The 27135-nt window shown below is 48.5% G+C and overlaps 2 protein-coding genes across 2 annotated transcripts in view; one reads left to right on the top strand and one right to left on the bottom strand.

Moving 5' to 3' along the window:
* Positions 1 to 15888, top strand: part of HMCES (5-hydroxymethylcytosine binding, ES cell specific) — a 30927-nt gene extending 15039 nt beyond the window's left edge. The window contains exons 5-7 of the mRNA XM_033210853.1: positions 7245 to 7426; positions 11436 to 11628; positions 14356 to 15888. Coding sequence (XP_033066744.1) covers positions 7245 to 7426; positions 11436 to 11628; positions 14356 to 14592 — 612 coding nt within the window. The 3' untranslated portion in view covers positions 14593 to 15888. The remainder of the gene's footprint in view (positions 1 to 7244; positions 7427 to 11435; positions 11629 to 14355) is intronic.
* Positions 15889 to 24410: 8522 nt separating this feature from the next.
* On the bottom strand, positions 24411 to 26636 carry LOC117083322 (histone H1x). Its single transcript, XM_033210851.1, is given in 2 exon segments — positions 24411 to 25330; positions 25333 to 26636. Coding segments are annotated over 2 exon segments (639 nt in total). The 5' UTR covers positions 25544 to 26636; the 3' UTR covers positions 24411 to 24902.
* Positions 26637 to 27135: the final 499 nt, after the last annotated feature.

Below are 27135 nucleotides of genomic sequence, written 5' to 3'. Positions count from 1 at the left end.
ATAGAGGCTGTAATGAGCAATGGTCACACCAGTGCACTGGATGACAAAGAGTCTGTCAAAATAAAGTGAAATGAAATGAGCTCATTGAGAGATAATTGACCATAAAATTCACCTTTTTAAAATGTGCAATTCAGGAATGTTTTAGTATATTCAAAGTATACAATTATTACTTCTATTTTTAGAATATTTTTGTCTGTCTAGAAGGAAACTCCATATCCATTAGCAATCACTCTTCATTCTCCACTATGCCCAGCCCCTGTCAAACACCAATCTACTTTCCATCTCTCTGGATTTGCCTATTTTGGACATTTCATAAAAATGGAATCATAGACTATGTGGTCTTTTGTGACTGGCTTCTTTGATTTAGCATAATGTTTTCAAGATTCATCCATGTTTGGCATGGATCAGCACTTCATTCCTTTTTGTAAAGATGTACCACATTTTGTTAATTCATTCATCAGTTGATAGATACTTGGATTATTTCTACTTTTTGGTTATTATGAATAATGCTGCTATGAACATTCATTTACAAGTTTTTGCATGGATACATGTTTTCATCTCTCTTGGATAGATGCCTAGGAGTGGAATTGCTAGGTCATATCATAACTCTACGTTTCCCTCATAAAACTTTCGTTGTGGCTGGGCGCAGTGGTTTAGGCCAGGCAGGTGGCTCATGTCTGTAATCTCAGCACTTTAGGAGGCCAAAGCAGGTGGATTGCTTGAGCTCAGGAGTTCAAGAACAATCTGGGCAACATGGCTAAAACCCATCTCTACCAACAATACAAAAACTTAGCCAGGCATGGTCTCAACTACTTGGGAGGCTGAGGTGGGAAGATGACTTGAGCCCAGGAGGTGGAGGTTGCAGTGAGCCAAGATCGTGCCACTGTACTCCAGCCTGAGTGACAGAGTGAGATGCCATCTCAAAAACAAAACAAAAACTCTTTCACTGTAAGATATAATTTGAGCTATTCATGTTAAAACATTATCAGGAGATTGCAAACAAATCAGACATGCCAACATCATGTTTTATTTTTAATTAGATTATGTAGTCTGACACTGCTAAAACACCTGAGTTCTTAGCAGTTTGCTTGTTAAAATTGGGAATTGTTTGTTCACCTGTCATCTCATTTTGAGGACTGGAAATAGTGTTACCGAGTAAAAGGGACTTGCTACCCATTGTGCTAGAAGTCAATACCATGACACTGAGTAGCTGGTCCCAGCTACTTGGCAGGCTGAGGTGGGATGATAGCTTGAGCCTGGGGTAGAGGGTGGAGGTTGCAGTGAGCCGAGATTGCACCACTGCACTCCAGCCTGGGTAACAGAAAAGTTTTTTATTGCAAGTCAACTAACAAGAAGATAGGAGTCCAGCTCCACTCTGTCTCCCTAGCTGGCTTTAAGGTAGTACTTTTATTAAAAAAGGGTTTAGGGAATGGATTCTAGGATTAGTAGGTGATTGGTGGAAGGAAAAGGGAGGTCTGGAAAGTCTTCAGGTATGTGCAGTTATCTCTTCCTGCCTCCGTATAGGTCTCCTGTGCAAATTCAGGGGGAGTTAGTATGAAACGTGGTGGAAATTCAGGCTGTGATACAAGCAAGCTTGTTTTGCATATACTCTAGTCAGTTATATTGGTTCCAACCAATTCAGCGAGTTTTGTTATCTTACAGGCGGAGGGAGTTTCACTGTTTCAGCAAGTTGTTTCTTTTCTCATGTGCTATCCTATAAGCTCAATAATTTAGTCATTGGTGTTTTTTTGTTGTTGTTGTTTGTTTGTTTGTTTTTAACTCCTGGGGCACAGTTTTAGTAGTCAAGAGAGTTTGCTTCACCCTCAGAAAATCCCCTATCAGTGATGGGTGCACCAAAATCTCAGAAGTCACCACTAAAGAATTTATTCATATAACCAGATACCACCTGTTCCCCAGAAGCCTATTGAAATGTAAATTAAAAAAGAAAATCCCCTGTCTAGCCAATCTAGTAACACACAGATGATTTGGTACAAGACAAGATTAATTTATAAAAACATCTATCGGCTGGGCGCGGTGGCTCAAGCCTGTAATCCCAGCACTTTGGGAGGCCGAGGCAGGTGGATCACGAGGTCAGGAGATCGAGACCATCCTGGCTAACATGGTGAAACCCTGTCTCTACTAAAAAATACAAAAAACTAGCCAGGCGAGGTGGCGGGCGCCTGTAGTCCCAGCTACTCGGGAGGCTGAGGCAGGAGAATGGCATAAACCCGGGAGGCGGAGCTTGCAGTGAGCTGAGATCCGGCCACTGCACTCCAGCCCGGGCCACAGAGCGAGACTCTGTCTCAAACAAACAAACAAAAAATCTATCAATTATAATAGCAAATATTAAGCACTTACTACAAGTCAGTTACTCTGTCTAGGAACTTAATGTATATTAGCTTAATATACATTACTTCTTTTTTTTTTTTTTTTTTTTGAGACAGAGTTTCACTCTTGTTGCCCAGGATGGAGTGCAATGGTGTGGTCTCAGCTCACTGCAACCTCCGCCTCCTGGGTTCAAGTGATTCTGCCTCAGCCTCCCGAATAGCTGGGATTACAGGTGTGCACCACCTTGCCTGGCTAATTTTTGTATTTTTAGTAGAGGCAGGGTTTCACCATGTTAACGAGGCTGTTCTCTAACTCCTGACCTCAGGTGATCCACCTGCCTCAGCACCCACCAAGTGCTGGGATTACAGGCATGAGCCACTGTGCCTGGCCTTGAACTTAATTTTTACACTACAGATAGTTAGATTTTCCTTTTTGATTCAGTCTGACAATCATTCTTTTAATTTGTGTTTAGAACATTTAATTTAATGTGTAATTATTGATGTGATTGGGTTAAAATCCATTGTTTTGCTAGTTTTCTATTTGTTCCATCAACTCTTTGTTCCTTTTCTCCTGATCTTTCTGTTTTTGGAATAATCTTTTATAATTGCATTTCATCTCCATTATTGGCTTATTATTTTTACCTCTTTTTTTTTTTTTTTTTTTTTTGAGACGGAGTCTCACTCTGTAGCCCAGGCTGGAGTGCAGTGGCCGGATCTCAGCCCACTGCAAGCTCCGTCTCCCAGGTTTACGCCATTCTCCTGCCTCAGCCTCCCGAGTAGCTGGGACTACAGGCGCCTGGCACCTCGCCCGGCTATCTTTTTTGTATTTTTTAGTAGAGACGGAGTTTCACCGTGTTAGCCAGGTTGGTCTCGATCTCCTGACCTCGTGATCCGCCCGTCTCGGCCTCCCAAAGTGCTGGGATTACAGGCTTGAGCCACCGCGCCCGGCCTATTTTTACCTCTTAAAAATGTTTTTAGTAGTTCCCCTACAGCTTACAGTATACATTTTAAGTTAATAACATTCTGTCTTTATACACTACACTACTATTGAAAAGACCTTACAATAGTTTTCTCCCAGTTCCTCCTGTCTTTTGGGCTACTGTTATGCATTTTATTTTTACACATGCTATAAACTTACAATACATTGCTATTATTTTACTGTAGATGGTCAGTTATGTTTTAGAGTGGTAAAAAATAAAAGTCTTTGTACATGTACCTTCATTTTAGCCATTTTCATGGATCTTCACTTATTTGTATAGATCCAGTTTTCTCTCTGGTATTACAGTCCTTCTGCCTGAAGGACTTTAAGTTTTCTTGTGGTGTGGGTCTGCTGGTAATGAATTCTGATTTTTTTTTTTTTTTTTGTCTGAAAAAGTATCTATTTTAAAAAATCATCATGATGCTTTTTATTGAGATATAATTCACATATAATAAAATTCACCCTTTAAAAATGTACAGTGGTTTTTAGTATATTCAAAACCTTGGCCAGGCACAGTGGGTCACACCTGTAAAATTAGCCATGCATGGTGGCTCATGCCTGTGGTCCCAGCTACTTGGCAGACTGAGGTGGGAAGATCACATGAGCTTAGGAGGTCGAAGTTGCAGTGAGCAGAGATCACACCACTACACTCCATCCTAGGTGACAGAGTGAGACCCTGTCAAAAAAAAAAAAAACCCACAAAATGTTTTGCAGCCATCATCACTAATTCCACAATACTGTTATCAACCCCAAATAAAACCATACCCATTAGTAGTCACTTTCCATACCTCCCTGTCTTTAACCCCTGACAACCACTGTCTTTGTTTTTGACAGGTATTTTTCACTGTGTATAAGATTCTGGGTTAGTGGTGTTTCGTTTTCTTTCAGTCCTTCAAAAAAATACACTTCATTGTCTCTGGCTCTCATAGTTTCTTTTGAGAAGTCTAGTATATAACTGTCTTTTCTCTTTTGTATGTAATACATAAATGTGTGCTTCTCTCACTGCCTTCCCCTCCACCTCCCTCCACCCCGCCTTTAAGATTTTCTCTTAGGGCAGCTGTTTGAATACATTGTGTGTATGTGTTTTGTGTTGGAATACATTGTGTGTATTCTCTTTGCTGCTTGGATCTGCAGTTTGATATCTTTCATAATTTATGGAAATTTATTGGCTTTTTCTTCTTCAAATATTTCTTCTGCCCCATTTTCTCTTTCTGGGATTCTAATGACGTGTTAGATGATTTAATTGTCCCATTGTTCTTGGATATTCTCTCCGTTTTTCTTTCTTTTTTCTCTGTTTCAGTTTGGATACTTTTCTTTTTTTTTTTTTTTTTTTTGAGATGAAGTCTCTCTCTGTCACCCAAGCTGGAGTACAGTGGTGAATGTTGGCTCACTGCAACCCCTGCTTCCCAGGTTCAAACAATTCTGCCTCAGCCTCCCAAGTAGCTGGGATTATAGGCACGCACCACCATGCCTGGCTAATTTTTTTTTTTTTTTTTGTATTTTTAGTAGAAACGAGGTTTCATCATGTTGGCCAGGCGGGTCTTGAATGCCTGACCTCCCAGAGTGCTGGGATTACAGGCATGAGCCACTGTGCCTGGCCATTACTGACCTACCATTATTGACCTATCTTTAAGTTCACTGAGTCTTTCTTTCTTTTTTTTTCTTTCTTTTTTTTTTTGAGACGGAGTCTCGCTCTGTCCCCCTGGCTGGAGGGCAGTGGCGCGATCTCGGCTCACTGCAAGCTCCGCCTCCCGGGTTCACGCCATTCTCCTGCCTCAGCCTCCTGAGTAGCTGGGACTACAGGCGCCCACCACCGCGCCTGGCTAATTTTTTTTTGTATTTTTAGTAGAGACGGGGTTTCACCTGACCAAGGTCGATCTCCTGACCTTGTGATCCGCCCGCCTCGGCCTCCCAAAGTGCTGGGATTAGAGGCGTGAGCCACCGCGCCCAGCCAGTTCACTGAGTCTTTCTTACAGTTACTATCTCTCTGCTAAAATTCCTTATCTGTTCATGTATGTTGTCCACCTTTTCCACAAGAGTCTTTGACATTAATTTTACTTCAAGTTCTCTGATAATTTCAGCATCTGGGAAATGTAACCTTTTGAATCTGGTTCTATTTGTGTATCTCTTGGTAGTTGATTGCTTTCGCTTTTTTTGTGTGTCTTGTAATTTTTTTTTTTTTTTTTTTTTTTGAGACGGAGTCTCGCTCTGTAGCCCGGGCTGGAGTGCAGTGGCCGGATCTCAGCTCACTGCAAGCTCCGCCTCCCAGGTTTACACCATTCTCCTGCCTCAGCCTCCCGGGTAACTGGGACTACAGGCGCCCGCCACATCGCCTGGCTAGTTTTTTTGTATTTTTTCAGTAGAGACGGGATTTCACCGTGTTAGCCAGGATGGTCTCGATCTCCTGACCTCGTGATCCACCTGCCTCGGCCTCCCAAAGTGCTGGGATTACAGGCTTGAGCCACTGCGCTCGGCCTGTCTTGTAATTTTTTATTGTTGCCAGAGATGATATGTAGGACAGAGACTGAGATTAATAATATGTCTGGAAATTATTCTATTAGACCATTAATATATGAGGTTAAGTCAGTCTTGTCAGGAATTGAACTGGGTTTGGGCTTTGTTGTCACTATAGTGCTTTTGTTTGATCACAGGTTTTCAAGGGCTCTGGTGTTACCCATTGTTTAGGGTAAGGATTGACTTTCCAGAGGGTTTCTCAGCAGCCCTGCTCTCTTCAGTTGTTGCATTTTCCTGTGATCCTGTGCCTTAGACAGGGTCTTTCTTGTGCCCTTTTCCCTCTTCCAGAAGTAGACTGCTTCTGCTTGTCACTTAATGTTTGTCATCTAAACAGAGGTGGACGCAGTTCTCCGTTCAGTCTGTCTTAGGCAGACCTGGCTCTATGACTTAGTCTTCCCCAGGGCGTAGGGGGCTTTTTCTTTCTCTCCTTCCCCAGCCTCCGTGGGTCTTTACCTATATGCTAGACATGAAAGGGATTATTACCCTTTCCTTGGGAGCTTAAGACTTTTGCTCCTTAGGGGAAAAGTGATTAGGTGAGGCAAGGGAGCTTGACTTTAAGGTATGCAACAGTGAGGATGGCTTCCTCCAGGCTCCTGCCCTGTCCCCAGTCTGTTTTGAGCACTGGCAAAGTCCAAGAAGAAGAGCCTGTGAGCTGGTGCAGACTCCTCTGAGGTTTGCAGCACCCAGGGATTCTGTACTATCCTGCCAGCCCATACGCTGCTTGTAGAAATGTGATAATAACATTATCTGAATTCTTACCTGCTTGTATGAAGGCTTGTGTCTTCCTCCTGTTGCTGCCAATAAGCCAGTACTTGTGTCCCATTGCCCCTTGGAGGACCCTGTCTTTTCTTAAATTTCAGGGAAATTGATCGACCTCACCTCTGATGAGTTTAAGAAAAGTTATTATTTTGCATATTATCCAGCTTTTTTCTTATTGTTAGAATAGAAGTGATGTTCTTTCCAGCTTTCTACATTTTAGGCCTTGAATTGAGTTTTGAACGGCAAGTAAGAAGTGGCATGAAATTCAATTCAATTAAGAAAGGGTGGGAAGGACATTTTGGGCAGAGGAAGATTGCTTCAGCAAGACGCAGGAGCATGAAATTTCATGAGAGCTTCATTTACCAACAGCTGGTTTGGGTTCAAATTAACAATGTGAGTGATAGCTAGAATGATGGGTCAGTTCACGGAAGGCCTAAATGTCCAGTGAAGGTGTTAAATTCCGAAAGTATTAAAGAGCCATGAATCTATAGCTTCAGTTGGCATTTGCCACCAACCTTCTTTCCTTTAGTGACAGAGTAAAGTAAGACATGGGCTGAATTACTTTTAAAATGATTTCCATGCTCTCGAGTCTGAAGTAGTACCCACCCTGCATGTAGAAGAAGTCTACTGAGTGCATCTAATCTGCCCATATATTTTGCTTCCAGTCAGGTAGCACTGGTGCTGCAGATAGTCCTGAGAACTGGGAGAAAGTCTGGGACAACTGGAGGCTGCTGACAATGGCTGGGATCTTTGACTGCTGGGAGCCCCCAGAGGGAGGAGATGTCCTGTATTCCTATACCATCATCACAGTGGATTCTTGCAAAGGCTTGAGTGACATCCACCACAGGCAAGTCATACTTCTTACCCCTGGATCCAAAAGGATCCAAAGGAGAGTTTGTCCTCTGCTTTTAGGTAGCTTTAGAGAGTAGGAAACCAAGTCGTTTTACAAGGTAAAGTTACAATCAGTTTGACTTGAACATGACATACATTCCTAAAAATCACTGTACTATGTAAAAGGATAAAATAAAAACCACATAACTTAAGGAGAAAATGGGGTTGAGACAACACTTAAAATGTTGTCAGTGACACTTTAAAAATAATGGAAACCTAATAAAACAGTAGCACTGCTTTATTCATGTTAGGTGGTTAAGAAATAAATAAATACTACAGGCGGGCCACGGTGGCTCACGCCTGTAATCCCAGCAATTTGGGAGGCTGAGGTGGGTGGATCACGAGGTCAGGAGATCGAGACCATCCTGGCTAACACGGTGAAACCCCATCTCTACTAAAAATACAAAAACTAAATTAGCTGGGCGTGGTGGCGGGTGCCTGTAGCCCCAGCTACTTGGGAGACTGAGGCGAGAGAATGGCGTGAACCTGGGAGGTGGAGCTTGCAGTGAGCTGAGATCGTTCCACTGGACCCCAGCCTGGGCGACAGAATGAGATTCCATCTCAAAAAATAAGTAAATAAATACTACAATAAATATGGCACTTTACCTTGGCAAGACCTGAAGTTTGCTTGTGGAAGTGGGTATTGGAAGAAATGCATCTCATGAGTTATTGTGAAGTTGTGGAAGGAAGGTTATGTAAAATTTTTTATCTTTTGCAGTCTTAAATCCTGGGGCACATTTTTTCTCCTTTGAACGTATTTCCTTTGAGGCATGCATTTGTAATAGATACTGTTTAATCAAAATGAATATTTGATTCAATGTATAGCCTTCTCCTCCAATAACTTCTGTATCACTGCTAGAAATTCTTTTTTTTTTTTTTTTTTTTTGAGACGAGTCTTGCTCTGTCGCCCTGGAGTGCAGTGGGATCTCAGCTTGCAAGCGCCGCCTCCCGGGTTACGCCATTCTCCTGCTCAGCCTCGGAGTAGCTGGGACTACAGGCGCCCGCCACCTTGCTAGTTTTTGTATTTAGTAGAGACGGTGTTACCGTGTTAGCCAGGATGGTCTCGATCTCCTGACCTCGTGATCCGCCCGTCTCGGCCTCCAAAGTGCTGGATTACAGCTTGAGCCACACCCGCCTAGAAATTCTTTTTGAGACGGAGTCTGGCTCTGCCGCCCAGGCTGGAGTGCAGTGGCCGGATCTCAGCTCACTGCAAGCTCCGCCTCCCGGGTTCACGCATCTCCTGCCTCAGCCTCCCGAGTAGCTGACTACAGGCCGCCCCCACCTCGCCGCTAATTTTTTTGTATTTTTTAGTAGAGACGGGGTTTCACCGTGTTAGCCAGGAGTCTCGATCTCCTGACTCGTGATGTCTCGGCCTCCAAGTGCTGGATTAGGCTTGAGCACCGCGCCGCCTAGAAATTCTTTGCAGCATTCATCTGTACTGTGGCTTCTCCCAATAGCAGAAAGCTTTAAAAATTGTCACCATGTTCGAACCAGTGAACTAACCACCACTAGCACTAAAAGGAGCCACTTGTGGTATTAAGGTTTTATTTATATATTTTTGTGTGAACCTTATAGGTGCTTTTTTTTTTTTTTTGAGATGGAGTGTCGCTCTTGTCGCCCAGGCTGGAGTGCAATAGCGTGATCTCTGCTCATGCGACCTCCACCTCCCGAGTTCAGGCAATGATTCTCCTGCCTCAGCCTCCTGAGTAACTGGGATTACAGGCATGCACCACCATGCCTGTCTAATTAGGTGCTTATTTTTATATTTATTTTTTCAGTCACTGAGCAGAGGTCAAATATAGATGCTTGTTTATATATAAATAAGTGCTTTCTCTCTCTTTCTTTTTTCCTTGAGACAGAGTTCTGCTCTTGTCACCCAGGCTAGAGCACAATGGTGCAATCTCAGCTCACTGCAACCTCCGCCTCCCAGGTTCAAGTGATTCTCCTCCCTCAACCTCCCAAGTAGCTGGGATTACAGCCATGTGCCACCATGCCTGGCTAATTTTGTATTTTTTTTTTAGTAGAGACGGGGTTTCTCCATGTTGGTCAGGCTGGTCTCGAACTCCCGACATCAGGTGATCTGCCCACCTCGGCCTTCCAAAGTGCTGGGATTACAGGCATGAGCCACGGCGCCCAGCCAAGTGCTTTCTCTTTGTGAGAAAGGGTCCAATTTTTTTTTTTTTTTTTTTTGGCACTCAGTCCGTATGCTAAATAATCTCTCCATTGCTTCTACTCTGTTAGGCCTGGTTAGTGTTGATTTCAGAGTACTTCTTTTTTTTTTTTTGAGACAGAGTCTTGCTCCATCGCCCAGGCTGCAGTGCAGTGGTGCGATCTCGGGTCACTGCAAGCTCCGCCTCCCAGGTTCACACCATTCTCCTGTCTCAGCCTCCTGAGTAGCTGGGACTATAGGCGCATGCCGCCACGCCTGGCTAATTTTTTGTATTTTTAGTAGAGATGGGGTTTCACCGTGTAAGCCAGGATGGTCTCGATCTCCTGACCTTGTGATCCGCCCACCTCGGCCTCCCAAAGTGCTGGGATTACAGGCGTGAGCCACCACGCCCGGCCAGAGTACTTCTTGAAGTTGTTCCAGCCATAGTCATTTTGGGTTTTTTTTGTAGCATTATCACTGATGTGGACTCCTTGATATCCTTTGCTCGGGAAATAATCACGTTCTGATTTTTCTTCCAGGATTCTTTACTATTTCAAGCTTCTCTTCAATATTTAAAATGTTTCCATTCACATGCACTGCCTACCATGTTTTGAGCCAGGAAGCTTAGACATGTTTGAGATGTTAAATGTGTGTCTTTTTATATATATAGAAAAGTTCAGAAAGGCAAAAGAAGAGCAAAACACAATTTTGTGAAATAGTATGTAGTGAGCCAAAGTAGCAGTCAGTGTTTGAGATGTATGCACTTTGTGTATTTCTACAAGGCTCAGTTCAGCTGGGTGCCGTTTTCTGTGTTCGCCTTGTGTTTCTCACAGATGAAACTGTGCATAAGCAAACACAAAATTTGCATTGTGCTCCAATTACTCTCTAATATATTAGTGGCACTGGAACAGATTTGCATTTTAAACATAAGCATTGGCAGAACTGACTATACTTGTATTCTACCTTTATAATTTCTGCCAGAGCTGAGTACTCCCTGAAGTGATTTTTTGGAGTTCTCCTGAAAAGAATGCAGTGTGACATCTGTCAGGATTACCTGCTTTAGCCTTGTCCTAGGTTATATCTGTGAAAATATGCTTTCATGTGATATAGTTCTCTTGTAGTAACCTTTAAAAATTACATTTCATTTAATCTAAATCACCATTCATTTTAAAATGTACCATTGTTTTATGTTACAGTGTTTAACATTATTTTATATGTTATATATATGTTTAGGAGACAAATGAACATTTGTCTGTATCTGAATCAACTGTACCACCCAATAAAGTGTGTGCCACACTTTGCATTGACTTGGGACATAAAACTGGAAGCTAAACCTAGTGTATTTTCCTTACATCCTCTGGGTATCCAGGAGTCATGTTTCACACCTTCTCTGCTTTTCTGACACATCATTTCCTTTTGTTCACAATTTTCTTAGTGTAAGTCTTTGAGAGGTGGTGAGGCTTGAGATTACTTTTGATAGACAAGTTTTCAAGAACTGTTTTCCCTGCATTCTAGGCTGGAGTGTCATAGAAAGTTTACCAATTTGCTAGAGTGGACACTGGAGTACACTAGACCAGTCATAGTACTCATCACTGTCTTTGCCATGAAACTTTATAACGTGGCTCTCCAGGTGTTGAATCTGGTGCCCTGTCACCCTGTGCTCAGGGAACACATGGCAGCAATCAGCATGTGAGGCACTGAGGGAGGGCAGGCTCCCCTTGTGATATCTGAGCTATCAGCTGACTCAAGTCTCTCTCCCTTCTCTCCTTATTCTCACACTACTTCTCCCAACCATTGTCTTGACTTCCCTGGCCAGGATGCCTGCCATATTAGATGGAGAGGAGGCAGTTTCTAAATGGCTTGACTTTGGTGAAGTCTCAACTCAGGAAGCTCTGAAATTAATCCACTCGACAGAGAACATCACCTTCCATGCAGTCTCTTCTGTGGTGAACAACTCGCGAAACAATACTCCTCAGTGTCTGGCTCCTGTCAACTTGGTGGTCAAAAAGGTAGGGGCCTGTGACTGGTACAGTCCTTTTTGAGCTTTCTGTCTTCTGTCAGTGTGCCCTTTCTTTTAGGATGTGGCCTTTTATGATCAGCCTTTTAATTTGGACCATCAAAAGCTCTCATGCTCCTTGTACACGGCAAGGTAGTGTAGAGCAGTGATTCTCAAACCTGGCTATGACTCAGAGCTCCCAGGAAAAGAACTGTTTCAAAATGTAAATGCTAGACCCTATCCAGACATCCTGAATCAACATTTAGAGCTAGGCTTGGGCTTTTGTATAATTAAGAAGCTTCAGGCTGGGCACAGTGGCTCACACCTGTAATCCCAGCACTTTGGGAGGCCGAGGCGGGCGGATCACGAGGTCAAGAGATCGAGACCATTCTGGCCAACATGGTGAAACCCAGTCTCTACTAAAAATATAAAAATTAACTGGGCATGGTGGCCCACGCCTGTAATCGCAGCTACTTGGGAGGCTGAGGCAGGAGAATCACTTGAACCCGGGAGGTGGAGATAGCAGTGAGCTGAGATCGGGCCACTGCACTCTAGCTTGGTGACAGAGCTAGACTCCATTTCAAAAAAAAAAAGCTTCAGCTGTGTGCAGTGGCTCATGCCTGTAATCCCAGCACTTAGAAGGCAGAGGTGGGAGGGTAGCTTTACCCCAGGAGTTCCAAACCTGCCTGGGCAATATAGTGAGACCCCATTCTCCACAAATAGGAAAAAAAAAAAAAAAAGCTTCTTTGATGAGTCTGATAAACCAAGTTTGAGGACTTCTAATCTAGACAGTGATTGTGAGAAAGACAAAGGAGCCCTTGACCATATTGTGTCTCCATCCCCAACCAGCTGTGATTTTTGGTGCCTCTTTTCCGTATCTTTGCTTTCTGAACTACAAGTTGGAGGAGCTCCAGTCCTTAGTCTCCTTCAGGAGGATTTGAGAGCATTGCTACCATGAACCTTAACTTCTTAGAATCAGCAAGGATCCAGAGGGTGTATTTTAGGGAGGGAAGGCAAACAAACAGAAGGCCTGCAGTGGGGAAAGAAGTTCCAGAGCAAAAAGCTGGTCCCCACTGACATTTGTGGGTAAGGGTTTAGGAGTAGCGATTGTTTTTAGGTGGCATGGAGGGACTTAAAGTAGGACATACTTGGAATGTTCCAAGAATAGACATTTTAGAATGCCGTGTTAAGGATGATTGTTAGAACAGCTGTCCCCTATTTTTCTTAAAGTTTTTTCCATACCCACAGTCAGTGTCATCTTTTTTTCTTTTGTCGTGATTCTGATAAACTCCTGCAACTGTGGCACTTTTTAAAAATTAGATAGCTTGGCCGGGCACGGTGGCTCAAGCCTGTAATCCCAGCACTTTGGGAGGCCGAGACGGGCGGATCATGAGGTCAGGAGATCGAGACCATCCTGGCTAACACGGTAAAACCCCGTCTCTACTAAAAAATACAAAAAAACTAGCCGGGCGAGGTGGCGGGCACCTGTAGTCCCAGCTACTCGGGAGGCTGAGGCAGGAGAATGGCGTAAACCCGGGAGGCGCAGCTTGCGGTGAGCTGAGATCCGGCCACTGCACTCCAGCCTGGGCGACAGAGCGAGACTCCGTCTCAAAAAAAAAAAAATTAGATAGCTCTAAAACTAATTCTATATACAGGTTGAATATCCCTATCTAAAATGCTTGGGAACAGAAGTGTTTTAGATTTTGAATTTTTTCAAATTTTGGAATATTTGCATTATATACTTCCTAGCTGAATATCCCAAATCTGAAATGTGCCAACAAGCATTTCCTTTCAAAGTCATGTAAGCACTCAAAAAGTTTAGGATTTTGAAGCATTTTGGATCTTGGATTTTCAGGGTTAGGATGCTCAACCTGTATTCATTTTGGACTAGACACTACCCATTTCTGCCATGATCTGTTTTTTTTTTTTTTTTTTTCCTTTTTAGAGACAGGGTCATGCTCTGTTGCCCAGGCTAGACTGCAGTGGCATGATCATAGTTCACTGCAGCCTCGAACTCCTGGGCTCAAACGATCCTCCCACCTCAGCCTCCCAGGTAGCTCGGCCTACAAGTGTACACCACCATGCCTGACTCATTTTTTAAAATTTTTTATAGAGATGGGGTCTTCCTGTGTTTCCTATCTTCCCACCTCAGCCTCCCAAAGTGCTGGGATTACAGGCATGCACCACTGCACCTAACCCTGCCATGGTGTTTACTCCAAAAGATGTCACATTCTGGAGAGGTGGCATTGTGCCAATTCAGAACCTTTCAGTTCAGGGTTGGGGTGTGATGTAAAGGAAGCAGTAGGGAGTAGTGACAGTCAAGCAGAGGTTGTACCAATTGTCTGCACGAAGAGGAAACAATGTAGCCACATCACAGTGGCTGTTAGAAATTCTTCTATATCTCGCCAGTCTCATTTTCCAACACTATCCCCGGGTCATGCTGAATTACATTCTTTTCCCTGAGAATGCTTCATTCTCTGCACATTTGGAATGCCTTTCAGTTTTCTTCTCTGGCTGGTCCCACACAATCCTCTGTGAAACCTTCTCTAAGAGCTACTTTCCTGCCCCTTAGAGCACACTCCTCTCTTTCCACTCTTTACTGGTGTGTCCCAGCTGGCCCTTAGTAACATTTTCCAAGCCTGGGTAAGTACCTGATGCCTCTTCCCCTTTTTCTTCCCTCGGACTTGGCCTTTTCCCAAAAGCTTGAGCTGAATGGTTTGAGCTTTTTCCTTTCTCCTAGGAGCTCAAGGCAAGTGGCAGTAGCCAGAGGATGTTGCAGTGGCTGGCCACAAAGTCACCCAAAAAGGAAGACTCAAAAACACCTCAAAAGGAAGAGTCATATGTTCCCCAGTGGTCCAGTCAGTTCCTGCAGAAGAGTTCACTCCCTACCAAGAGAGGCACTGCAGGACTCCTAGAGCAATGGCTGAAGCGAGAGAAGGAAGAGGAACCTGTGGCCAAGCGTCCTTACAGCCAGTAACACAGGACTTTCAGAGACCAAGGCCAGGGTCTGCCTCACTGCTGTTCTGATAATAGGTTCTTACATTGTATGTGTGTGTGTTTGCTTTGGGAGGAGGTGGCACTGTGTTGACAGTTGTGGGCTCATGGGGAAGTAGCCTTTTTGGCCATGAGTAGGAGCCCCTAGTGGGGCTGGTGGACAGCTTTGGAGGAGGTGTCCTGCTGCTGTCACCAGCCATGTGGGCCCCATAGGGGCACTGTGCCTGCTGCCCTTTCCTGGCAGGGCTAGTGGAGTCTTCTGTCAAAGCATGCCTTACCCAGCTGGGAAGTCTCTGCCCTGATCTGGTACTCCTTGTAGTAAGCTGTTTCCTGCTCAGCCACTGGGCTCTTTCAGTTTTTTGGAATAAGTTCTTAAAATATATTTTTTTCCTGAATAAATTATGTTTGGTAAACTGCCTACATTTTGGAAAATGATGCTGGTGGGGAAAGTTCTGGATCTTACTTGTTTTTCTTCTAGAATCAGTCCTCAGGAATGGGTTTTGTCACAAACGGGGCATGGGGGCTTTCTGAGGAAATAACTACAAGTCTTGGTGGTGGGCTCCTTATTATGTTTCTTTTTATTTCATTCTTGATACTTGCAAGTTGTCTGAATCCTTTAGCTTCAAACCAGCCTGAGTTGAGTGCTTGACACAGCAGAACCTGTCCTTACCACAGGTGGGAAGGAAAGGATCAGTTTCTAGCCGTGTCGGGCCACTCCTCTTTCGAGCATCTAGAAGGGAGGCATTCACAAAAGCTGTCCCAACAGCTTTTGAGATGACCAGGAGGACTGGGCGGCGCCGAGCCCAGAATGCTCCTGGCGCAGCCTTGGCTGCGGCGACCCGACCGATTGCTGTTGGTGGGGTGGTGCAGGCCCCAGTCTGTATGCAAATCAGGGATCAGAAGATCGGAATTTCCACCAATCAGCGGGAAGCCTCGGCCCTGTAACTGTTAATGGGAGACAGCAGCGCCACGCCACAGGCTTCTCCGCTGGAGGGGTGGGGGCCAGGTGGGGCTCCCGCCCCGACCCTTCCCCGAGGCCCGCCCTCCTCGCCTTTTCTCTAAATTCCTCTTTCGAGTGCCCTCCCTTCCGGTTGAGAGGTGGGGGTTGGCCCGTAGTTACACACTCAGTCACCTCGCACTGTGAAGAAGGGGCCTCCCTTGTGGACTGATTTGCGTGGGACTTGGTTGTTTTATTAAGAGATTTAAAAAATTTAGATGACTTACTAGTATGACTGTTTTGTCATATTTGCCTCCGGTTTAATAAATGACAAAAATGAAATTCCCTTTGTTTTTCATTACCATCTCCGCACTGTTTCTCATGATTGCAGATTAGTTTGGTGAGGTCTTTCCATTTTAACATGAAAGAATATAATGCCTGCAGGGGCTCGTTTCTTTTTCATTCAGGTTTTTATACTTTCATATAAATGTGATGTTAGAAGCAAATCCTGGCCGGGCGAGGTGGCTCACTCCTGTAATCCTAGCACTTTGGGAGGCCGAGGTAGGTGGATCACCTGAGGCCAGGAGTTCAAGACCAGCCTGGCCAACATGGTGAAACTCTGTCTCTACTAAAATACAAAAATTAGCCGAGCATGACGGCGGGTGCCTGTAATCCCAGCTACCTGGGAGACTGAGACAGGAGAATCGCTTGAACCCGGGAGATGGTGGTTGTAGTGAGCCGAGATCATGCCACTGCACTCCAGCCTGGGCAGCTGAGCAGGACTCCATCTGAGGAAAAAAAAAAAAAAAAAGCAAGTCCTTACATCTGAGAGCATGCAGTATCATTTTATGAGTTTCAGGTTTACATAAACTGAAGCTTCTGCAACTTCTTTTTCTCTAAGTCATCGGCTTTACTGGGTATTGCCAAATTACTCTCCAAATTTTCACGTATTTCAGGGGCATAAGAATCTTCATTTTCCCACCTTGCCAACATTGAATCCTGCTTACTAGAGCAATGGAGCATCTTCCCCTTTCTTCTGTTTTTAGTCAAATCTCAGGGACCTAACAGGGTAGCTCCTACCTGCCTGTCTGGGTGTGGCCAGGTGGAGCCTGGCCCTCTACCATTCTCTGGAGCAGGTGGGGGCAGGCCTAGGATGTGGCCATCTGGCCCCTCTGCTTGGCTCCCAGGTAGCAGTCCTTCCCACCTCCCTCCCTTTCACCCTCTAGCAGTGACCAGGCTTGGCTCTAAGCCTTAAGGGTATGCTTCCCTGCACTGTAGCCTTAGAGGAGGCAGAGGGTCCCTGGGATTTCTGGTCCTGATGGATACAGGTGCCTGCCCCTCAGTCCCGTCTGCAGTCCATGTTAATCCATTGTCTCATGCAACGCTTATATACCTAAAGCTGAACCCTGCTTTGTATAGAGGTGGAAGCAGACCCAGGCAAGCACATATGGCTTGACATAGGTAAGTTAAGGACAAGTCCACAGGACTCCTGACTTGGGAGGAGTGTATCAGCTTGGGGAAGTTGGATGAGATTTTGCTTGTTGCCAAGAAGAGCCCAGAGGGTGGGTGTTGTGGGGGGAACCAGAGGCAATAAGTGAGACCTCAGACTCCTAGATTCCTGGGCCTGTAGAAACTCCCCATTCTTACCTGGGCCTCTTTCTTCTCAACCAGAATGAGGAACAAGTGATGGGAAGGGTTGAACCTCATTACCTGGGGATAGGAGCTTTGGCTTAGGCTCCTCTGAGGACTCTCCAACTGAGAGGGTCCTCAGTACACACAGACCTTTTTTTTTTTTTTTTTTTCCTCCCCAAAACAGGGTCTTGCTCTGTCACCCAGGCTGAAGTGAAATGGCACGATCTTGGCTCACTGCAACCTCTACCTCCTGGGCTCAAGTGATTCTCCCATCTCAGCCTCCCAAGTAGCTGGGACTACAGACGCATGCCACCACACCCAGCTAATTTTCATATTTTTTGTAGAGATACCCAGGCTGATCTCAAACTCCTGGGCTCAGGTGATCCTCCTGCCTTGGCTTCCCAAAGTGCTGGGATTAAAGGTGTGAACCACGGCACCACCCAACCCCCCGTCCTACCACAGAAAGCTGTAAAAGGCAGTCTTTCACAGTCCCTAACCAAGGCAGCCAGAAGAAGGATAGGGGATGGGAGAGCCAAGAAGAGGTGAGCAAGAAAAGTAGCCTCTGTGGGGGCATATTTATAGGCTGCACTGGGCAAGGCTCTGGGGTCCTAATGACAACCCTCTATGGAGAGGTTGTTACCCAGGTGTAGATGCTCAGCACTGGCAGATAGGTCTCTGGCTTTCACCAGTGTATGGCTTCCTTTGGTTGAGTCTCCTTCAGGACACCACCATTTGAGGCTCCTTGTCTTGTGAAGTGGCCAGAAGGGCCCTCATAGAAGATCTAGTTGAGAAATCTCAAAGCTGGGGGACTTCAGGCCACATTTAGCTCACACAGTGATTTTGTTTGGCCCATAGAATATGTATTTATTTTTTAATTCTGGTAAAATGCATGTGACATAAAATCTGCCATCTAAGCCTTTTTTTTTTTCTTTTTGAGACAGACGTCTTGCTCTGCCCCCAAGGCTGGAGTGCAGTGGCAAGATCTCGGCTCACTGCAACCTCCACCTCCTGAGTTCAAGTGATTCTCCTGCCTCAGCCTCCCGAGTAGCTGGGGCTACAGGCACCCACCACCATGCCCAGATAATTTTTGTATTTTTAGTAGAGATGGGGTTTTGCCATGTTGGCGAGGCTGGTCTCAAACTCCTGAACTCAGGTGATCCGCCCACCTCGGCCTCGGAAAGTGCTGGGATTACAGGTGTGAGCCACTGTGCCCGGCCAAACATTTTAAAATATACATTCAATACTGTTGATTATATTCACGTTGTTGTGCAACCAATCTCTGAAACCTTTTTATCTTGCAAAACTGAAAGTTAAACAACTCCCCATATTTCCCTCCCCTTGGCCCTTGATAACCACCATTCTACTTTCTATCTCTGTGAATTTGACTACTCTAGATACCTCATTCAAGTGGAATCATGTAGTGTTTGTCTTTTTGTCACTGGCTATTTTCACTCAGCATAATGTTCTCAAGATTCATCCATGTGGTAGTATGGGTCAGAATTTCCTTCCTTTTTAAAGCTAAATAATATTCCATTGTATGGGTAGATCACATATTTAAAAATCTACTCATCTGTCAGTGGATCCTTGGGCTGCTTCCACCTCTTGGCTATTGTGAATAGCGCTACTATGAACACGAATGTGCTCTTCTCATCACTACTTTGCATTCTTTGGGGTATTTGCCCACAAGTGGAATTGCTGGATTGCATAGTAATTGTGTTTAATTTTTTGAGAAACTGCCATACTGTTTTACATAGCAGTTGGACCATTTTACATTCCTTCCAACAGTGCACAAGTGTTCCAGTTTCCCCCCATCCTTGCCAACACTTGCTATGTTCTGTGTTTTTTGTTTGTTTGTTTTTTGTTTTTTAAGACAGGGTCTGGCGCTGTTGCCCAGGCTGGAGTGCAGTGGCTCGATCTTGGCTCACTGCAATTTCCACCTCCTGGGCTCAAGCGATTCTCCCACCTCAGCCTCCTGAGTAGCTGGAATTAAAGGTACACACCACCATGTCCGGCTAATTTTTGTATTTTTTGGAGAGATGGGCGTCTCGTTGTTACCTAGGCTAGTCTTGAACTCCTGGGCTCTAGTGATCCTCCCACCTTGGCCTCCCAAAGTGCTGGGATTATAGGTGTAAGTCACAATGCCCAGACCTGTTTTTTGATAGTAGCCAGTCTAATGGGTATGGGGTATTTGTTTTTTAAGCCCATATTTTAAAATAATGGGAAATTTCAGAAAAGTTTAGTTTCCACTTTGAAAAATTTTGAGGAGGTGCCTCCGACACCCAGGCACCACTGCTGAACTGAGGTACCCTACCCCATTCCTCCCTGGATGTCCAGACCACTCCCAGCCTCCAGAGAGGGACATGGAAACTTTCAGGAGGTGCTTCTTCTAACATTATTTGGAGAACTGGGAAGCTCTGAAAACAATCGGTAAGAGCTGGGTAGTCACTGCCCCTCTTCATGTGCAGTCTGTGTCTTCCAGTTGGCCAGAATGTTCTACCTGGTCTGGAAGCCCTCCTCACCACACCCATTTTTAACTGTGGAATTGGGAGGGCTTTGCAACATGCCAACTTGGCCTGGCTGAACCATATTTTCTAGAACTCCCTGACTAGTATGTTTTCCATCAGGGTGGGCCAGGAGGCAGATTCTCACCAGATTTGTAATGAAGCAACCATTTGGATTACTGATCTGCTGACTCACCTGATTGGCATGAAGCAGCACCTGGACCTGCAATTGTTGTGCTTTTCCTAGACTCTCCTTCAGTTTTTTCTGACTCCTGGAGCAGGTGTGTGCACGTCTAGCTCTGTGACTAAGGGTCCCAGCTTCTACCTTCATCAGTGAGGTCAGAGGCAACAGGAATAGACACAGGTTTCAGTCTGTCGTCATGGGTTCTCTCTGTGCTAGTGGGGTTTCAGTATGTTCATGTGCTTATGGTCTTCCCCTCCTGACCACCTGCCTGTGGACTTCAAGCTCCATCAGTCTTGGAGATACAGCCTTACAGAAACTGCTTAATCAGCCCCTACAATTGTGCAAGCCAGTTCCCTGGTTTTCCTTCTCTGTTGAGTTGACATGGGAACCTGAAGCCCTGCTGATTTATCCGGCCTCATGCTCTGTCACATCTCCCCCGCTGCTTTTACCACTACACCTTTCACCATTCCCCAAACCCAGCAGCCTGTGCTACTGTGGGGTTTCCAGTCTGGAATGTCCCTAATAGGAGCTTGCTGGTTTATCTATCCTTCTCCCGCAAGTGACTGCGTCCCATCACTGCCTCTGCTCCCATTCACCCCCAGCCTGGCACAGTCCAAGAGAAGGGGCCCCATCCAGGAGGTGTTGAATGAATGACTGTGGACTAAACCCTTGGCATATGAGATGTTTTATTCTCCCATACCTTTGCAAGTATCACCGCCCCCAGCTTGCAAGTGTAAGTAGCCCTAACAGCAGTTGCTGTGGGAAGAACCAGGATCTTTGCCTATTCTTAACTGGTGGAGCTGCTGGAAGAGCTAATATGCCCTGGGCCACATCACTCAAGATGTGATGACTGGGACAGTGAGATGGCAGCACCCCTTGTGCTAGGAGCTCAGACCCTCCCCAACAGGCCCTGTGCTCAGCTCCAAGCCCTGCCCTGGCAGAGAGACAGCTTTAGACCAGGTTGGTCTAGGGACATTGACTGAAGATCCCCTTCTACCAGTCACTAAGGCTACACACCCTGGGATGGGGCCTTTGCAGTGTCTGCAGAGCTGTCCTGGGGCCAGGGAGAAGGCAGACTGGGGGACCCAGAAGGCAGAGGTGAGATGTTGAAGAGGCTCACAGGGAGGAGGCAACATCACAAGCAGAGTAGCCCTGGCGACAGGTAGAATGCTAACCCCAGGGGGATTCAAAGGATTGGGGGTGCAGAGGCTAGAGGTCTTGGCCAGAGATACTGTGATCAGACTCTGCCTAGTTAGCAGATGAGTGATTTTAAAGTCTTTCTTAGCACCATTTATATATGAGGAAACAGACTTGGGGAGAACAATCTTGCCCCAGACCCAAAGATCATAGTGGAGATAGGTCCACTATGGGAGCCTCTAGCAGGGGCCTGCTCCGACCTGCCTCCCAATACTAATCCGCACTGGGCTGCAGAGGAGAGCTCAAGCCTGGGCTGTTTTGCACACAAGTCCTTTACCTCCTTGCTGTACCAGGGTCACCTCCTCTAGAAAGCCCTCTTCCTTAGCCTCACAGTGTCAAGTGCCTTCAATGTTCAACTGGAATTGAGGCGTCTTGAAGCCAAGTCCAGGAGACACAGTAAATAAATGGTGGATCCTGGACTCCCCAGCCCACTGTAGGAGCTAAGCATCAAGGCAGAAAAATACAGGCTTTGGAGCTACATAGAGCAGGTTTGAATCTTGACCTGGCTGTGTGGCCTCCCAGAGTCTCAGCAACTGCATCAGTAAATTTGGCTCTTGAACACCCTTTTTCAAGATTGGGGTTGTTTTGAGGTTGAGATCAGGCCTGTGAGTCCTCAGAGTACCAAACACAGTGAGTACTCAGGTGTGGTTGGTTGTGGTCATGTGGCATCAACTTAGGGCACCTCTCAGGGATGTGGGATCTACTCTGTGAACCCCACAGTAGCACAGGTCCCATAAAGTCAGAAAGCCGCCCAGCTGAAGGGGCCAACTGAGCAAGCTGGGAAACAGGGAGGGGAGGGGCCTGTGGGCAGAGAATGGGACACTAGAAGGGTGGTTCAGAGGAAGAGCAATTTGAAAGGATGACAAGGTCCAGGATGGGCTTGTGGAGAGGGTTAGGTGAGTCATTCCTTTGAGAGAGAGACCAGGATGCAAGCAACAGAAACCCCAGTCAAACTAATGTATGCAAAAAGCAATGTATAGGCTGACAGGATAGTCAGGGCTATCCAAGCTTTAGGCATGGCTTGATCCAGAAGCTCCATTAATGTCATTAAGCATCTGTCCATTTCCTGGCTCCAATTTTCTCTATCTTGGCTCCTTATTCAGGGGAGCTCTCCCTATATGTTGACAAAGATAGTTACTAGCAACTCTGGCCCACATCCCTAACATTTAGTGATCCCAGTGAAAGAGCACCTGTTTCTCAGCAGTTCCAGGGAAAGTCCCAGGATTGACTTGCATTGAACCCACTGGATCAAGAACCCACTTCTGACCTAATCACTGTGGCCAAGTGAACAACTGATTGAGCACTTACTGGCCAGGTCTTCAGTCATGTGACCACCCTGGGGCTGGGTCCCCAAGAGAAGCTCACAATATCATCAGCAAAGTAGATGGCTTGTCTCACTGAGGGCTGGTCTACTGGGTGCTTAAGTGCTCCTAGAGGGTGCAAGCCTCAGGGTGGGGAAGATAGCAAGCTGGGGCCCATGCCAAGGAATGAAGAGATGGTGACAGGAGGCAGGGGTGGGAGGCAGCACCAGAGGAAGCGGCCACTAGTGGAGGCAGGTAGTGTGAACAGCAAAGGGTAGATTTTGGTGAGAAATACGGAAAGGCAATGAGGAATAAGGACAGCCCAAAGCGCACTTTGGGGCACTGGATTTAGCTGGTCAGCAGCACCATCTCTTTAGCATCCTGGGTGTGCCAAGGCCTCTTCTGGACCCTTGCTGCTGGTGGCCTATTGGCTGGCCCTGCAAGGAGTATGGGACAGGCCTGGGCTGGCACTTGGACATGATAGGATGTCCTCAAAGGACAGATGGTCAGCAAGGTGGAGGACTTGGTTAGGGAGTGAGGTTCAGGGAGGGATGAAACTCTGTTCATGGAGCACTTAACAGGCAGGCAGGAAGGAGCAGTGTCCACAGAGGACAGATGTCTGAGGCCTTGGTGGCCTTGGTGCCCATGGCCCCCTGCTGCAGCCCTTCCCAGCCCTCTGAATCCCAGAACCACCTGGGAAGCTGGTCAGAAGGCTGATTCCCAGGCCCAGCCCCAGAGATTCAGATTTGGACAACCAGGACATGAGCTGGCAGCAGGGGTGGAGCTGCCAGCCTAGGCCTACCTGCCTCCTAGGTGCCCACAGGAGCCCCAGACCCCCAGACCCCAGCCACAGCCGTCTGTGTCCTGATGATGGTACCTCTGCCCTCATCATTCACTGTCTCCACACTAGCCAGGGAGCTTGGGCAGGGCAGGCACCTGGACTGGTTTTGCCTACTGCTGTGTCCTCAGGGCTTGGCCCAGGACAGGGCAGATAGGACTCTCACTGGCACCTGGCTCTGCAGTTCAGTGAAGCAGGAAGCAGCAGGGAGGAGGCCCCAGTGGGTTATGAAGATTTGCAGAGGGAATGGAGTGGCAACTCACCCAGGCGCCAGAGAGGTCTGCCAGGCCCAGATCAAGGGTAGCAGCAGGCCTGGGCTCCTCTCCAGCAATGCTCCCTCCCCTCCAGCCTATGGCCAGGAGGTCCTGCCCCACCTGTAGTTTCTGCAGTCTTTTACACAGGAAGTAAAACATAGGAAGTAAAATGAGCTCTCCTGCATTCTCACCTAACCCCAGCCCAGGGTCACTCACACTGGTATGAGTATATACCCAGTCTTTTAGAACCTTCCCCATTTCCCACTGCCCTTGGGGGCCTGTTTTGCAGTTGTCCATTTTTAGGGACATCTGTCAGAATAAACCTTGGCCTATTGCCCAACTGGACAGACAACTATCCCATATGCTGGACACCAGAGTGTCCCAGGGCTAGGGATCCTTCTGCTTCTACTAATTTTCCCAGCAATCCTTTGGGTCCCGTTTGCACTCCAGCTTAACCAGTAGGCTCAGGGAGAGCTAATACCCTCCTGAGACCACACTTTGAGTTGTAGTCGACAACTCCACTCTCTGGCCACACCTCGTCCCGGTCACAATCTCTAACTCTCGCTGGAATCAGAATGACTAAGCTTACAGGCCAGTCTGGTGTTACTTTGTAAGACCTACCTCTCTGGAGACCACGTTGAGGTCCCTGGCAAGGGCCCTGACCATTAACCCTGAAAACCCATTAATCCCCCCACCCACCACGGCAATGGCCGATGGACCCCCCTGTGCGGGCAGATACACCCATCCCTCCTAAGGGACCGAACCTGTCTATCTCCCTGCCCCAGGTACTTTAAGTTCGTCCCAGGCCAGCAACTCCCACCTCTTGCTGAAGGCCCCTGGCTCCATCCAGGATTACACTGGCCAACAGATCTGGGGTATAAGGACCGAAGGGCCCGCCCTCCAACCTCGCCTGCCGAAGGCGCCCACCTCTATTCCACTCAGATTAAACGAGAGAGGTTGAAAGGTTTAAACGCTTTATTGTGCCCCAAAATAGGCCCATGGAATGAAGGGAAGCGCCGCGCAGCCCTGAGCCCGAAGCGATTGTTTGTCGCGCACCCAAAGGCAGGGAGGGTGGGGAGCCGGGAAGGGATGCGCGGCCTCCGCATCCCCGCGCGCCTGGGCCCGGCCAACCAGCGGCCCCCGCCCAGTGGGCAGGCGCGGCCTCGGCCACCAGCGCCTAAGGGCCAGTAACCATGACGACGACCGTTGCCAAGGCCGAGAGCCAATAGAGGCGTCGCCAGGGCTGTTTCAAAAACCTAAAGCAAACAACGAAAAACGCTACATCGTTGGGGGAGGGGAAAGACAGAGAGGACCCGGGGCCCCTCCCTGAGGCTCAGACCAGGCCCCGCGGCCCCGGCCAGGGCGAGCCGTACAAAATCTACGTCACTTGGGGTAGAAAAACAAAAACACTGAAAAGCCCACGCCGGCCGCTCTGACCAGCCGGCACGCTCACTTGCGGCCCTTGGGCACTTTGGGGACGCTGGGCTTGGCCGCCTTCTTCACCTTCTTGCCCCCGGCGGCCGCCGTCTTCTTGGCCTTGCCGCCTTTGTCCTTCTTGGCGGCAGCGCCCTTCTTGTGCGAGCGCTGCTCCGGCTTCTGGCCCCTGGCGGGCTTCTTGTCCGCGCGCCGGGAGCCGGCCGCGCCTGGAGCCGCCTTCTTCGCTTTGTGCGCGGTGGGCGCCGGGGCGGTGGCGGCCGCCGGGGCTCCGCGCCGCTCCCCGCCGCCCTCCAGCTTCTTGCGGTTGAGCTTGAAGGAACCGTTAGCGCCGGTGCCCTTCACCTGTAGAAGCGTGTCGTTCTGCACCAGCGCCTTGATCGAGTACTTGAGGTAGGTGCGCCCGTTCTGCTGATCGAACCACGGAACCTTCTTGGCCTCGTGTAGATCTTGGCTAGCGACGAGCCGTTGCGTTCGCCCAGCCTGCGGATGGTCTCCACCACCAGCTGGCTGTACTTGCCCGGCTGATTCTTCTTCTTGCTGTTCTTCCTCTTCTTAGATGGGGACAACGCCGCCGAGCCGCCAGCCTTGGTCACCTTCTTGGCCATCCCCTCGGCGGTCGTCACCGGCAGGGCCTCCTCGAGCTCCACAGACATGGTAGCAAGCGGGTTGGTGGCGGGCGGCGCGCGGAAGCCGGGGGGCCGCGCCGGGAAGAGGAAGGCGAGGGGCCGAGGGGGTGCAGGGGGGCTGGGGGCGCGCGGCGGCTCCAGGCGGGAGCGGCCGCGGCCGGGCCTGGGGCCGGGCGGCAGGGCTGGGGTGGGGGCCGGGCCGGGCCGGAGCGAGGGTTGGGGGGCCCGGAGCCGGGGCCGGGCTAGGGGACCGAGTTGGGGTCAGAGACCGAGTCCGAGCCGGCGGTTGGAGCTGGGGACGCAGACCTAGGCCGAGTTGGAGCGAAGAGAAATCCCGCCGAACGCGAGACACCGCCGCAGCTTCCACTGGCACCTCCGGAGCTCGCTGGGCGTGCGCGCTGCGCTCTGGCGGGAGGGCGCCTCTCTCGGCTTTTTATAGCTTCATGGCGGACCACGTTGAGAACAACAACAGCCTGGTCCGGGGCCAGCGCCAACTTGTGCTTCTTGGAGCCCCTTCTCCGGCCGCTGGCTTCTCAGATCGCGCCTCTCCAGCGCCGCGGCGCCCGCAACGGGGCGCCCCGGACGGGGCCTGAGCTCCTGGCGCAGTGGAGAGGCGGCTTTCGTCCGGGAAGGGCTCAGCAAAGGCGAACGGAGAGGTGCACCCTAGGCTGCGGGAGCGCGAGAGGAGGGGGGCACTTCGTTTGGAGGCCAATAGCGCGGGCCCCAGGGGAGGCCCCACGGCCAGGAGCTTGGCGGCCGGCAGCCCAGAGAAGGCCACGGGCACCCGCGCCCTGGTCCGGCCCCGGGGGCTCCAGGCCTGCCCGCAAGAGGAGCTTTAATTTGTCCAAACTAACACAGGGCGCGCCCTCACGTGGTCGGCTGGGGCAACGTGAACTGCGCTAGGACATCCTCGGGGGTTTTCCGCCCCATCCAAAGCGGATGGCGGATAGGAGGCACTCTCCAGCTGCCTCTGGGGGCCTAGGCACAACCCGGGAAATGGAGGACGACAGCAGGGCCTCTCTGGGGACTCTGCCTCGCCTCTCCCCCCACCCAGTTGCCGCTGATGTTCCCATGGTCTCATTTTGTGATCCACAAGTAGCTGCCGCCGGTCCTCCCGAAGCCAAATGGGGACTCCAGGGTGGGACAGGGTGGGCGGGGGTGAGGCTTTGACCCCCAGAGGAGTTCCTGTGAGAGGATGGGGAAGAGATTCGCTCTTAGTTCCTGGGCGCACCCCTCCCCCTCTGCCGTGCACAGGGAAATGATGGCGGCAACACAGCAAAGGAGACCGTGTCCTGGAGAGGGTCCCGGGTCCGGGGCCCCACCCTCCCCGGGGGGCTTGTGCAAGCCTGGCAGCTCGATCTCTGCTGATTCTCGTATTGGGGGTGCAGAGGAGGCACAGGACAGTTTTTGTCGAAGCCAGTGCAGCCTCCACTTGGGGAAGCTGAGACCAGAGTAAGATGCTCGGGTAGGAGAGGGGATCCCTTTGGGGGTACGTGATGTGTAGGGCACAGGAGTGGGGTTGGGGCTGGGGGGTGGCAGGGATGCAGGCAGGAAACAGTCTCCGGAGGCCCAGCATAGAAAAGCGATGGAGGGTTGAGGGGGAACAGGACGCTGGCGAA

This window comes from Trachypithecus francoisi, unplaced genomic scaffold, assembly GCF_009764315.1.
Source record: "Trachypithecus francoisi isolate TF-2019V2 unplaced genomic scaffold, Tfra_2.0 Lachesis_group0, whole genome shotgun sequence".
In the NCBI taxonomy this organism is placed as follows: domain Eukaryota; kingdom Metazoa; phylum Chordata; class Mammalia; order Primates; family Cercopithecidae; genus Trachypithecus; species Trachypithecus francoisi.
The sequence above is the reverse complement of the archived record's forward strand: the minus strand, read 5'-3'. Positions and strand labels throughout refer to the sequence as shown.